General features: G+C 36.7%; 1 protein-coding gene across 2 annotated transcripts in view; it reads right to left on the bottom strand.

Moving 5' to 3' along the window:
* LOC127549849 (DNA repair protein RAD50-like) overlaps positions 1-14,454 on the bottom strand; it is a 97,399-nt gene that overhangs the window by 22,606 nt on the left and 60,339 nt on the right. For both annotated transcript variants that reach the window (XM_051978234.1, XM_051978235.1), the window contains exons 21-22: positions 13,695-13,837; positions 9,374-9,507 (exon numbers count right to left, since the gene is read on the bottom strand). In XM_051978234.1, coding sequence (XP_051834194.1) covers positions 9,374-9,507; positions 13,695-13,837 — 277 coding nt within the window. The remainder of the gene's footprint in view (positions 1-9,373; positions 9,508-13,694; positions 13,838-14,454) is intronic.

Genomic DNA, 14,454 nt, shown 5'->3' with positions numbered 1-14,454 from the left:
GCTAGACAGGTAGGAGAACCAAGTGAGACCAAACACCCAGGGAGAGTATCCAAAAAGATGTGGTTATCAGGCCTTCCTAACCTACTATATTTGATGCTGATCACAACTGTACTGGTCTTCCTCTGTCCATGACACCACCTAGATCAACAAGCCTGAAATGTGGTCACTTTGTTGTGGTGGAGGTGGAGGTGGAGTGGGCGGTGAGGGTGTTGCTGTCAGTGGGACTTGATTTTTCCACATGTGAGAAACTGCCAGTAACTGGCTAAGAAACGAAAATCCTCCCACAGATATTTTGTTTCTAGGAATTTTTTTAAACAGCCAAATGATGAATTAAAGTTCAAAATGATGGCATTTTCTTTAAATTAAGTAATTTCCTCTGTCAAAGAAGATAGACTGGCCACAGAATTAACCCAAAAGATGCTTCACTGGTAGTTGCCATCTCAATCCCTCTAACAGCAGAGGAAATCTTACAGGATCATTTCAGAGGCATTTCAGATGCCACCCAGTCCAACTCTCATTTTGTAGAGAAAACTGAAGCCCAAGAAAGTTAAAGGACTGTCCAAGGTCACACAAGTGATAAGTATCAGAGGCAGGTTTTCAGCCTTGGTTTTCAATTCCTACTGTACCGTCTTTCTGGGAATCTTGGAATTGCATTCACAAGTGGAGTGAATCTGCTTAGGACCTGAAAGTTACTGAATTGGCCCCAAATACCCTTCTTAAAACTGGGGAGAGGTCCCCAGTTATTACTGTTGTTTGTTCTATAAATAGCTTCCTGTTTTCCTATAGAGAAAGGGACTGAAAGATTAGGGCAGACCTCTTCAACATTTCTGACTCATGGCCAAGAAATAAGGCAGCCAAATCCGCTTAATTTAAAAATATGTAATCAGTGCATATTATAAGCAGAATTCTTTGACAGGCACTGGGGAGATAAAAACTGACATTTGAGTTAGGTTTTAAAGGATGGATAGAAATTCAACAAGAAATCAGAGGGTAAATAAAGATGGATAAGAATCCTGTCTTTGCTACTTATGTGAACCCAGGAAAATCACCTGATCTTTCCAGATCTGTTTCCTCATCTTTAAAAAGAGGGTATTTAGACTAGGTGATCTTTTAAGATCTCTTCCAACTCAAGTCCTATATGCAATCTTTGCTTAAAATAAATTACTCAATATTCTCATTTTTTTGCCATGAAAATCAAATTTGCACATTTTTTCTATAAATATCTCTAATGGTCTAATGAAGTCTTGACTAGAGGCTGGGGCTGCATTTGATAGTAGCAAAAAGGGGGAAAACCCCTAGCAGGGGTCCTCAAACTAAGGCCTGTGGGCCAGTAGCAGCAGCTGAGGACGTTTATTCCCCTCACCCAGGGCTATGAAGTTTCTTTACTTAAAGGCCCACAAAACAAAGTTTTTGTTTTTACTATAGTCCGGCCCTCCAACAGTCTGAGGGACAGTGAACTGGCCCCCTATTTAAAAAGTTTGAGGATCCCTCTCGGGCCTAGAGGATCCTTTAATCAGATTCCAATAGACCAGAAATTCCTAACCTTTTTTGGCTGTGGGTGAGGCCTAAAAAATTCCTTCTCAGAATGTTTTTAAATATATAGGATTACAAAGGAAATTAATTGTAACAAAATGCAATTATCAAATTATTTTTAAAAAATTATTAAAAAGACAATTATTAAATTATATACTCTCCACCTTTCACCCCCAGGAAATTCACAGACCCCAAGTTAACATCCCTGCACTAGATCCTGGATAGTGTTTTCTAAATAATACACTTCTTAGTTATTTCCTGCCACATAGTAATTAGCAGAGGGGCGTAGCTGAGGTGCCCCATAATAGTTCTTCCTCTGGTTTTCACTTTAAATGAAGAGGAAATACATTTTAATCAGTTGGAATCAACTAATGAAGTTATGTTTTTGATAGTATTATATTATATAATTTTAGTTGTTCCAGATTATTCTAGTATATTAAATTACTGCTGATCTTGACCACAAGTTGGGTACCTCCCAAGAGGGAAGTTCTTTTCTTGGGTAACCTAGGGTATACAGGATGGTTTCTACTTCCTGCCAAGAACAATACGATTTTCCCGTGTCCCTTTGAACATCTATTACACAGCTATATACATACATCGTACATGCAGACAACAGCACATATTTGAAAAAATACAAAGCCTCCTAATTCAGGAAACAGTTCAGCAAACTGGCAACAAATTCCACAGCACTTGATTATTTTCAAAGCACTTTCTTACAGGATCATTTTAATTCAAAAAATTCAAAAAACCTCACTGGCAGAGGTAAGTAGGACTTCAAAACATCCACATTACTTACAAGGAAACTGAGGCTTAGAGAGAGAAAGGGACTTTGCTAAAGTAACACAGAGTTACTGACAGAGTTGGAACTAGAAGTTCCCAGGGGATGGCTTTACCCCACACTATACAATATATATATTGGTCACATATAACTGCTTCTCTTACCTATCAGAGCAAACACATGCTTATCTAAAATCCCAATGAAGCATTCAAAGAATTAAAAATAAGACAAATGCATTTGAAATTAAATTTGTCATTTTTATTACAATCAAACTGCATAGAAATGTTCAGAAGTCAGGCCTAGTCTGCTTGAGGCAACTAGCAGGCTCCTGTCATTCCTGCTTCCATGTCAGAGACTCTCTCAAAGAGAGAGCTACTTAGAAAGACTTTAATGAACATAAGAACCCAGGGAGCTGACATTACATTTGATTATCTCTGAGCACTGGTCGATGTTCTTTCTAATCCTGTAGAATTTCTCCACATACTCAGAACGACCCAAAAGCTCTACAAAGTCTTCATCATGAGTGATCACAAGAAGCTGGAAGTTGCGTTGTTGGGAACGACTTTTTATTATTCTGGAAGGAAATATTCACAAAATTACTGAAGATACAAGCATTTTTTTTCCACAGCATGTACTGCGTCTCCAAGAAGCCTCTTCTCTGCTGTGTCAAGTCAATAATAATGTCTCTCCTCAAACTTTTCACAGAACTTTTTTCTTAACGCTCTACACTGCATGTTATGATACATTACATCTGAGTACCTCATGCTGCTAAGAAAATGTAACCTCTTTGAGGTCAGGGACTAAATATAATCCTGAAAAAATATCTGTTGTATCATATGGCTATCAGCAAAAACAGGCTGTCTTTTGTGTTGTTCACAAAGTGTACCAGTATAAGACAACTCCATGTTTTCCCAACTAATGTCTTTCAGTCTCTTCTGCTGGAAAGAAAGGTGGGGGTCTCTGTCTCTACAGAATAAGATACGAGCCAAGATGAGGATGAGGGATGAAGAACCCTTGTATTACATTTTGAAGGATGTTGCCAAATTAGGATCACAGATTTATAGTTCATTTGACAACACAGGAAACTGAGGCAGTTAGCTGAGTTGCCCAAGGACTAAGTGGCAGGTCCAAGGGGACCCAGGTCTCCTGACTCTAAACACAACTTTTTACTACATCATGTTGCCTCAAAAGTTAGTAAATCACAAACTCCAGCAATTCTGGCCCAGAAGCGATTAGGAGGGGAAAAAGAGACATTTAAATACTCAGCTTCATTTAACTCATAGCTTGGTCTCACTCACGCTCCTTGCTTTGGGAATTTCCCAGACCTGTCTGCTTTTTTTTTTTTTCTGGTGATGTTTAAAAATAAAATTACAGCTGGATGGGGGAATAACACAAGCCGTCCCCAAAGTTTTCTTAGGAGTTGGGTCTACTTAGAAATGAGTCCTGACCAGTTATCAGATGCATCATTACTATGACACACAAAAGGTAGGTGAGTAGGCGGGTTGGGAAAATTTCTGTATTTCTTTGTGGGGAGAAGTTGAACACATAGGTTAAGAAGCTTGCTCAGGTTTAGTGAGGCAACATGAAGTTTCAAAATAATGCTAAACCATGCCACAGATAGTGTGTGAGGAGTGGCTGTCTTAATCTAGACCATTGCACCCAAACTCAGCCAGTACACAAGATAACAAATGATGAGAGGATAGAGAAAGTTCTATCAACAACTATTCAACTTTTTGTAAGCACAAATGTTTTACTTAAAACATGGAGGTGTGGGCTACAAGGAGATATCCTGTCAAACACGCACAACATCACCATCAGAACTACAGGTAAGGATGTGTTTTTTGAAATGTATGTTTCTGCACATATACAATTTACCCAGTATACATCTGAGCATATGAAAAACAAATTCTGCCCTCATCCCTCACAACACAAGATAAAAATGAAAATAAATTTGTAATCTCTATGTAACATTACTATTTAAAGTTATGCTTATTCTGAGCTGTGATTGTCCATCTAACATATCATATAGTGCCATAAATGAGTTATTGCTTATTTTCATTTTTTTGCCATCACAAACTTTTAAAAAATGGAAAAATGTTCATTTTTGAGTATGCATAATGTATTTTCACTGAAATTTTACTCTGTTGTTGTATCCTGGAACCATCAGAGTACAAACTCTAATATAGCATGTCCCACCAGCCTGAACACCTTCAACTCCAGAGAAGCCTTGCTAAGTACAACACTTCCTCATCATACACGCCAAGGATGATCAAGTTTTTGACCACAACAACTCTCAGAGACCATTTACCAAGTTAAAAAGGGGTTGTGATCTGCTGTGGGAGAGAGTAACCATATCTATGAAATCATCTATTCTTGAAATATTTAAATGTTTACTCCCTCATCAAACCAAGAATGTTATTTCAAAATAAGGACTTTGTATTCACAATTTCATTGATCTGACAGAAAAGATTCCAGCCACCAACTTGGTTGAGATTGGAAAGTATGTTGTTAAATCAGTGTTCATTCACATTACTCAAACTGACAAATATTTGGCTAAAGAGATTGAACTTTTTAAAGTTAAATACCAATTAGATATTCAGGTAAAATCAACTCATCTTGGGATTATACAATAGTACATTCTACAGTTTCCTATGAAACTCCCATACAAAGAAATTCAATTCATCAAACATATTAAAATGCTAATTATGTTTAAGTTAAACAAGGCATTATAGAGTAATTGGGAAGACTTGAGATCTCAATTTCTCTTGATTCACCCTGGTTGTGTGTCACTAGGCAAGTCACCTAAGCCCTCAGCAATCTAATCAATTCTTTTCAATTCCAAGTTGTAAAGAAGTGGCTGATCTACATTGATCAAGAGAAATTCCTCACTGGGAGCTCCTTAATAAAACTACAAGTCGGGACCAAAGAAGGGTGAGACACAACCATTCTGGGGAGACACAACAAATAGTCCTTGCATTCAAAGGATTTAACATGTATAGGGAAGAAGCAGGGTTAGAGGGCATACCATCAATAAGTCTAAGGAAAAGCAGGGAGGGGAAGAGCACAAACCAAAGGAATAAGAGGCTCTGAAGCAATCCTGGGAAGAAGACAAGGTATGATCTGATATCAAGGTAAGAAACCAGGGTGTAGTGGGGCAATCAATCTGCCTCCAACATGCCTCTCCTAACATTCCCTTTCCTCTACATCCATAGCCACTACTCTAACCTATCTAGCCTGCAGGGGCATCAGACTCCCTGACTGTTTCTCTGTCTCCTAGCGCTAATTCACTCCCATCTCTTTCATCATTGCTATTCTCACTAATGTTCCCCCTTCAGCTCAGGACAGGTGGGCTTTCCTGATCAAGCTGGCTGACAGCTTTCACCGCTCACCCCCCATTCTCCTTATTAGTAACAGAAATGATGACAAGATCCTGTGATTTCAATGAAAGAGCGAACAACTTGAGGAAGGAAGCTCCTTCTACTGTTATGGGACAGCCTGTATGCTAGAGGCAGGCCTTGAACCCAGATCTTCCTCTCAGCTGTGAGGTCATTTTTCTACCCACTATACCATATTAACTTTCATTTTCTTTGTACTAAACTATCCACATATTGCATTCCTCGAGTAGAATTTCAATATGAGAAAAGGAAAACAAAAGATAAAGAGATCAGAGCACCTTTCATCTAACAGCTGTTTAACCAACATGCACTTTGGTGCCTGGTCTGAGGACAGGAGTCAGAGTGGAGAAAATGACTGAATTGTTGACAAACCCATTCAGAAAAGGAGAGTGCCAGGAGGACAACCAAGGCCTGGGCAAGGCCATGTGGGCTAAGGATAGGCTCTGTCAAAAGGATCTTTTGTATTTTAGTTTAGGGGCAGAAAAACCTGGGAAGATTTATATAAAGGTCTACAGAAAGAAGCAGAACCTAGGGAACAATTATATAGTGACACAAAACTGTAAAAAAGAAAAGAACATTAAAAGATTTAAGAACTTTATCTAGACGACTGGTTATTAAACATGTTTCCCACCTTTTGACATAGAAGTCAAGATGGATCCATGAGACATATGTTTTCATATGTAACTAGTGTATGATTTTTTTTCCTATATGACTATAGGTAATTATTACAAGGAAATGCTTTTAATTTTTTTTTTTTTGGGTGGGATGGGAACAGGAAAATAGAGATGCAAAGAAAAAAAAAAAGAACCACCAATGAAACATTTTAAAATACACAGAAAAATAGAAATAAATTCAGAAGGGAATAATACAAATAAGCAAGGCAGTGTTATTACTACTACATTAAATTTAATAAATACTTTAAAAATTAAATCTGCATATAACAGTGTTATGGGCCAGAACTTGAAACAAGGTACTAAGTGGAATTGAGGAGTGGAAATTAATAGGAGAGCAACTATGTGAATACTACAATGATAATGGACCTGACTCAATTTCCAAAGAAACACTTTATACATATAACTTAATACAACTGGCTTTAAGAAATTATATAAGTTATAGAATAAGGAAAAAGAAGAAAGTGCAGGAGGGGAAGGAACTTGATAAACTAGGTAAAAAGGACGAAGAATTAGACAAGAAAGGAGTTAAGGACAATTCTGAATGTGGTGCTTCACAGCAGAAACCATTAGGGCATTCCCCATCTCATGACCCTCCCCACTCAATTAACCCTTCATTGGTAGAGGGAGAGGAGGGGCAGTGACACCATCAGCACCACCTATGAAGCAACCTTTGATAAGATTACAAAAGACTGAAAAAGGACAGGATATATCTGATTTAATAAATGAATACCCTGTGACTGAAGAACTTAACTCTTCAGGTCAACAAAGGAGAAGACATAAGCCTTTTGACCTGGAAAAATTAAGGATTTGAAAAAGGGATGCACTCTTTATGGAGCTACATTATCTTATGTTAAGATGTTACTAGACTGGCTTATGAAATCTTAACCCCTAGTGATTGGAAATCTATAGCAACAACAGGTTTAGAACCTGGACAAAACTTGTTGTGGCTTTCTAAATATGTAACTTATGTAGAATACAAGCCCAACAAAATAGGCAAATTGGAGTCAATATACAAGTCACCTTTGACCAACTAGCTGGTGAAGGTCAGTATGCAGACAATTCAGCACAGACTAATTACCCCACAGCAGCATATGAGCAAATTGCTGCTGTTGCAATAAAAACATGGGGTTCCCTCCCAGGAAAAGATGGAGGGGAAGCCTTCACAAAAATAGAGCAAGGTCCCAATGAACGTTTTGCTGATTTTGTGGGACATCTGCAGACAGCTGTCACAAAGAACTACTGAAGAAAATGCAGCTACAAGAATAATGATCAAACAACTGGCTAAGGAAAATGCCAATATATTTGTAGAAAAATTATATGGGGACTACACAAAGATGCTCCTGTAGAAGAAATCATAAGATGCTGTGCCACAATGGGCACAGATGCTTATTATATCCAGACTATGATGAACATGGGAAGATAGGGTCCCTCTTGGAAAAAGACTTCTAGAGAAAATTGTCGATGTTTTCAGTGTGGAAAAATAGGACATCTGAAAGCCCAATGTAGATATAGAGATAGAGTGAGAGGACAGAGTGAGAGAAGACCTAAAACCCTATGTCCAAAATGAGCAGTGATCATGATAATGAGCTGATAATAATAATCAGCTGATAATGAGACTGTTAAAAATCAGCAGGAATCATTGGATTTCCTGAGATAAAAAATTGTTGATAAGACTGTTACAGAGCTTCAAAACTTTGCAGGAATCATTGGATTCCCTACACACATGATGTAATGGACAATAGATTCCTTTTGGACTATTTCTAGGACTTATGGACATGTATAATTTCTCATGTTGATTCATGTTATTTGTTACATCACTATTAGCCTGTGTTATATTGCTATGTGCTTATGTAATTTATGTCTCCCATGTTGATGGATTTATGTATACCTGTTTCAAAATGAGACCCTTCAGAAACCCACTAATCTGATTTGATTTCCCATTTCCTTTGGTGTTTTCATCTCCCTTCCTGAATTATCAGGAAGGGCTTGATGACCTCTTTTTATGGTGTTTTCACCCCTTTTTTGAGCAATCAGGGAAGGCGTGATCACCTCCTTTTTTAGGGTTCTCACCTCCTTGAGAAGTCAGGGAGGTTATGACCACCTATGTTCTAAAAACAAAAGAAAGTGGGAGATGTTATGGGCCAGAACTTGAAACAAGGTACTAAGTGGAATTGGGGAGATAATGGTTAAATCTAGTTTAGCATTGATTTAATCCTATAACAAATAATGGTTTCTTAGTGATATAATGATTGGTTTATACTCAGTGTAGAGCATATAAGCTAGGAGCCTTAGCCAAGATTCATTAGAGAAGCTGGCAGAGGCAGAAAAGAAAAAGGACTGGCAGCAGGAGCTCAAGCTCCCAGAACCAAGGATAGAGATAGGTCTCTAAGAAAAGCTAACTGGTCTCAGGAAAGGAGACAAGACTTTGAAAGAGATAATAAAGGATTTGGACTTTAACACATGGCTGTTCTTGTGGTGATTACTCTGAACTGAAGCAAAGGCTGCTCTCAGAGACCCAAAGAAACTGAACCAAAGAAAACATTACATAACAGATTCATATTTTGATGTACAATCCTCTTTCTGTTCTTAGTATATAGATATATTCATATTTTTTGTTATTGGTCAAATTCATAAAAAAAAAACAAAAAAGAATAGAATCAGAGAAAGGAAAAAAAAAAACTTTTCTGATGATAGTCCAATATGTGCCCAATTAAGAAATACATTAGCTGAATATTTTTTCAATTTCCAACAGTCAAGCATTCATATTGAAATAAATCAAAATCTTCATAAAGTCTCTATAGTTTTCTTTCAAAATTTATTTTAAATGAGAAATTACCTTTCTTGATGTTATTTAAAAGTAATTGTTATAAATCTACCACTATACGTCTCATTTTCCTTGTACTAAACTGATTTGTGCATAAATGTAACATGTATGCATGTATTAAAAAACATGTATGTTTTAAAAGATAATAATAAATGTAATAAACACTTACTCCACCAAGGCATGTGCAAGAGATTCAATGTTTTCTCTATCAAGGTTTGTTGTAGGCTCATCCAACGCAAGAATGCCACAATTCAAACAGAAAGTTTCTGCGAGGGCCAAGCGAATGATAAGAGAAGCAAGCACCTGAGGGAAAATCAGTAACAGAGTTGAATGTAAAAAAGAAGAAAAAGGTCTTGGAACATGAGCCTGGAAAACAGACTACTTTATTTCACAGGATCAAGAAAATGTCACAATCGTCATTCCCAATCAAAGGGCCGTAGGAGGTGATAGAGACTTCAAATAACCATTCAGGTCATATTCTAAATAAACCAAAGTTGATAAGAACTGTGTTGCATCAAGGAATTATACTGAGAATCTAATCCTAGCAGAGAGCCACAGTGATGTAACAGAGAAAGCCAGCTTTAGAGTTAGGAACACCTGGATTGAAATTTTGTCTCTAACATCTACTAGTTGAGTGATTCTAGACAAGTTACTTAATTAATCAATGACCTTTAGCAACCGTGGTCATATACCTCAGTGGAGAAAATTTTCTCATTACGAGTTCCCTATATCAAGGAATTCATAGGTCTATACAGAAAACAAGAAACTCCAAAATAATACCAAATAGAAATTATGGGAGAAAAATGAGTGCATAATACTGAGCCTCCCAAAGATAAAGATAAGATAAAAATAGTCACTAATAGAAACCCATGAGCAGGTTCTTCTTAAGATCCTATTGACCAGTGATGTCAAACTCAAGCAGAAACTGGCCACTTAACTGTATATAAGGATCCATGCAACCACAGTATTGACTCAGAAAACCATATATTAACATTATCCATCTTATACTGTATTTTTATTTTGTAAAATGTTTCCCAATTAAATTTTAATTTGATTCAGACTACACAGTAGTATTATAGGTTGCATGCAGTTTTGGGCATTTGACACCTCTGCTCTAGATAATGGGGAGCCACTGGAAGATCTTTACTAAAGACAGTGGCATGAACCTACTCTTTAAAGATAAAGGAATTGCCCAAAGCTATTCAGCTGAACCAAGAGCTCTGATGACTTGTCCAGATCTCTTTCCAATATAGCAAGCTGTCACTCAAGTGGTATCTAACCACTACCAGGAAACCTGATTGCATCACTCATATTTGTTTTCCAATTTCCTTAAAGGTGATTACTAAAGAATATCACTGAAATGAAACTCATATCTGTTTTCCAATTTCCTTAAAGGTGGTTACTAAAGAATATCACTGAAATGTATGAGACAAAACTGACAATGTATTAAAAAACTCATATCTTGGAGGGTCACTAGAATTCTTCGCCCTCAGAATCAGCAATATGCTTTGATAAATACATAATCTCTGGGTTGGAAAGGATATCAGCGACTACCTTAGTTCACAGCAGTTTCTGATGATTCTTCCTATTGCTATCTTTCCTAGAAAACTGTTGTGGTTGTCACTCTTTGTCACTTCCTTGGGATATAAGCTTCATTTGTTTATAGCCATATAACTGACTCATAAGGTCAAGGCAGTATTTTCAATTGCCCTTTAATTGGAGTAGCTTCTTAACCAAGACTCAATACAAACATACAAACAGTGGTTGAACATAACTGACATATAAGCAGTTATCTAAATGGATAAATCTGATGACTTCATATCCAAGCTGAATAGAAGAGATGAAAAAAACAGGTAAAAGTGCTTAAACCCATCTTTAACTTGTAAAAGTCAGAACAATTTTGCACTTATATACAAGCAGGAATTAGTTGTTTTACGTTTCAGCTACAATTAGAAGTTTTCAAGTTTTTTTATTTCCAGAGAAACCTCTATTCTTCAGCTAAAATGGAAATGCAGAAAACTTTTCCTGTGCTCAGAAACTGTTTAAAGAAGTGAAGTTTATGAGCATTAATAAGCCAAACTTGAGAGCTTCTTAGGAAAACAAAAATTCAGTCAATGTAGATGATAATCTCTGGATGTTTAAAATTCTCACAAAAAACGCTTGACACAAGTTACATGATTCAGGAGTCTGCCACAGGGTAGAATATATCTAAGTTGTAACATGTGAAAAGATTTTATAATGTGGGGATTTTATATGCATGAATATCTAGAAAGGCAGACAGACAAATTCTATTGATTATATGTACTACAGGCAACTGTATGTCCTTAATTTTACTAGACAGTTCCAAGTTCAAGAAAGGAAAATGCGGGGCAGCTAGGTGGCACAGTGAAGAGAGTATCAGCCCTGAACACTTGGACACTCAACACTTCCTACCTGTGTGACCTTGGGCAAGTCACTTAACCCCAATTGCCTCAGCAAAAAATAAATAAAAATTTAAAAAAAGAAAGGAACATACAGTGCATTTTAAACCATTTATCATGTTGTCCTCAGCAAAGGAAAAAGGCTATTTACTTTCTTTAAAGAGAAAAAGATTTTATTGTGACTATTATATCTCCAGGCAGAGATCAAATATTTTTAATTCCAATTCTTCCAATAAAGTAACATCACAGGTGCTACTTTATTGCCCTTTAATCTTGTACATCTCTTTTAGATTCTTTAATATTTGCCACTTTTTTCTTAAATAGTAGTTAAACTGAATCCAGTGATATCCTCTATGCCAAATCCAATGATAACAATGTAGCCTTAACCTCTGTATTTCTGTAAAACTTCTTCTAGATATGCAAACTGTTTCCTGGCTCAGACATCATGAAATTCATACTAGAAGCAGAAATAATTATACCTTAACCTTATGGATATTTTTGGGGTCTTGAAGGGATGGTATTTATATTTATCTCACCAAATTCATTATCTGTTTATAGGTAAATGTGAGTGAAGCCAATGTACTGGAGACATTGTCAGCAAGTCCAAAGATTTAAACATGTTCACTAGCACTTCTACTTTTTCAAAAAGTACGAATTTAATTTAATACCTCATTTGTTACTACTAGGTTTCTGGTTTGCTAATATGACTAATTATGGTTTCCTAAATTAATAAGAACCTCTAAAGAAATGAGAGTGGCAATAGGCACTAGATTTGGAATTAAGAGAATCTGGTGTCAAATCCTAACTTACATGTAGTCCTCTCAGTCTCAGTTTCCTCACCTGAGAAATGAAGGGCTTGGCCCTTGTGGCCTTTAGGGTCTCTTCCACTTCTAACACTTTGAACTCATATTCTAGTTCTTTTGCATGTCTATCTTGTAAACATTTTTGGTTACTGCTACTCATAATAGAGTTTTCAGCATCTTATGGCAGTTTACTTATGACTTGTTCCATATCCTTGTCTGATTTCATTAATATGATAATTTGGTTTTGTTGGTTTGTATATTTTATATTTTTACAGATACTCATTCATTTCTTTTGCTGACAAGGTCAGCATCCAAGAAGATCTCGACAGTCTAGAGCACTGGATTAAGATTCAACAAGGATAAACATAAAGTCTTATACTTGGGTTAAAAAACATTATCTTGGTATGAAGTGGTGGGAAAGTAACAAAAAACAATGTAACTTCAGGGCACTAATGAAGGCACAAATTTACAGAGAGAAGGTGACAGCTCACATATGGACTGCCTTATTTAGTGTTCTGTTCTGGGTAACTTAGTTTAAGAAGGGTATTGATAAGAATAAACAGGATGCTGAAAGGTGTGCACATAAGAATATAGTAGTTTAAAAACAATGGGGAGGTTTAGCTTGGAGGTTTGAATCAGAGAAATATTAGAGTTGTCTTCAAGTATCCAAAAGGTTGTCATGTAGAAAAGGTATTAAACTTGTTATATTTAGTTTCAGAGGGCACAACCAGCAGCAAGGGACTTCAAGAACACCAACAATTAGAGCTATTCCAAAATGAAATGCAGTCTGTTAGGAGTGGAGTGTTCTCCCTGGGTGAAGGTCTTTGAGCAAAAGGCTGGCTTTTTTGGGGGGGAGGGGTTATGGGAGGGATTCCTTTTAGATCTTTCAGATATTAGATATTAGATAGCTGCTGAGATTCCTTCAAACTCTAAAATTCTGTGATTCTGGGAATTCTGTTTGGCAGGCATTTAAATTTTGCAAACTGCTTTATATATATTATCTTCCTCAGTTCTTACTACCTTGAAAGATGTGTATTATCCCCATTTGATGGACAAGAAAATGAAGATTCAAAAAGATTAAGGGTCACACAGACATAATCAGAGAGGAGAGGAAAATCCAGATATCACCTGCCTTTACCTTCCAAGTTCCTACATGCCTGGATCACAATTTATATTCCTTATTTTTGCTTGGAAAAGATTGCAAGCCTCTTTGGTTCCTTTTAATTTTTTTTTACATGGAATGGCTAAGACAATTCTATGTATTTACCTTTTGTCCAGCACTGCATCGTCCTCGCATGTCCAAGGCTGTGTCTCCTTTTATCATCACTACTCTATAATTGTAATTCCTCCTTTTATCAGAAGCTGATATGTTTTCATCTGTATCAGACCGAATTTCTATATATTCAATATCTGATATAGTTAAGAAAGAGTATGAGAGAAAAAAAAGATTTTTTTTTTGTTTTAGAGAACATTGAACAGCATGAGAATTATCCAAAATAATAATAGCAGCTCCCTACTGCCTCTAGGATCAAATCCATAAGCCTCTGTTTAGTTTTTGAGACAATTCATACCCTGACCCCAGCCTATCTTTCTGGCTTTACTGAACATTATTCTTCTCTGGCCGTGTGATACCTTGTAACATGCCATCATCTCTTGCCTCAATGCCTTTGCACTGTATGCCCCCCTCCCTTCCCTCCATTGCAGAGAACCCCTCTCTTCCTTCAGGACAGTGTTGAAAGAAGATCAGATGCCTTCTACATGAATCAACCTTTCTGCCCTTCCCAAATATTTGCATTTATTTTCTTTACATTTATCCTATATACACTTGTCTCCCCCAATGAATATAAGCACTGTATGTGAAAGGATTGCTTCATATCCCCAAAGCCTAGAGTCATGCCTGACACAGAGCAGGCACCAGTTAGTTGACTGTAAAAATTCCTGAGTGATTTTAGACAAGTTAGATGAGATGATTTAATTAGTTTTATTAGCAAAATTAAAGTGGCACTGTGTCAGTTTCAAAATAAAAC

This window comes from Antechinus flavipes, chromosome 2 (genome assembly GCF_016432865.1).
Source record: "Antechinus flavipes isolate AdamAnt ecotype Samford, QLD, Australia chromosome 2, AdamAnt_v2, whole genome shotgun sequence".
Classification (NCBI taxonomy): Eukaryota; Metazoa; Chordata; class Mammalia; order Dasyuromorphia; family Dasyuridae; genus Antechinus; species Antechinus flavipes.
The sequence above is the reverse complement of the archived record's forward strand: the minus strand, read 5'-3'. Positions and strand labels throughout refer to the sequence as shown.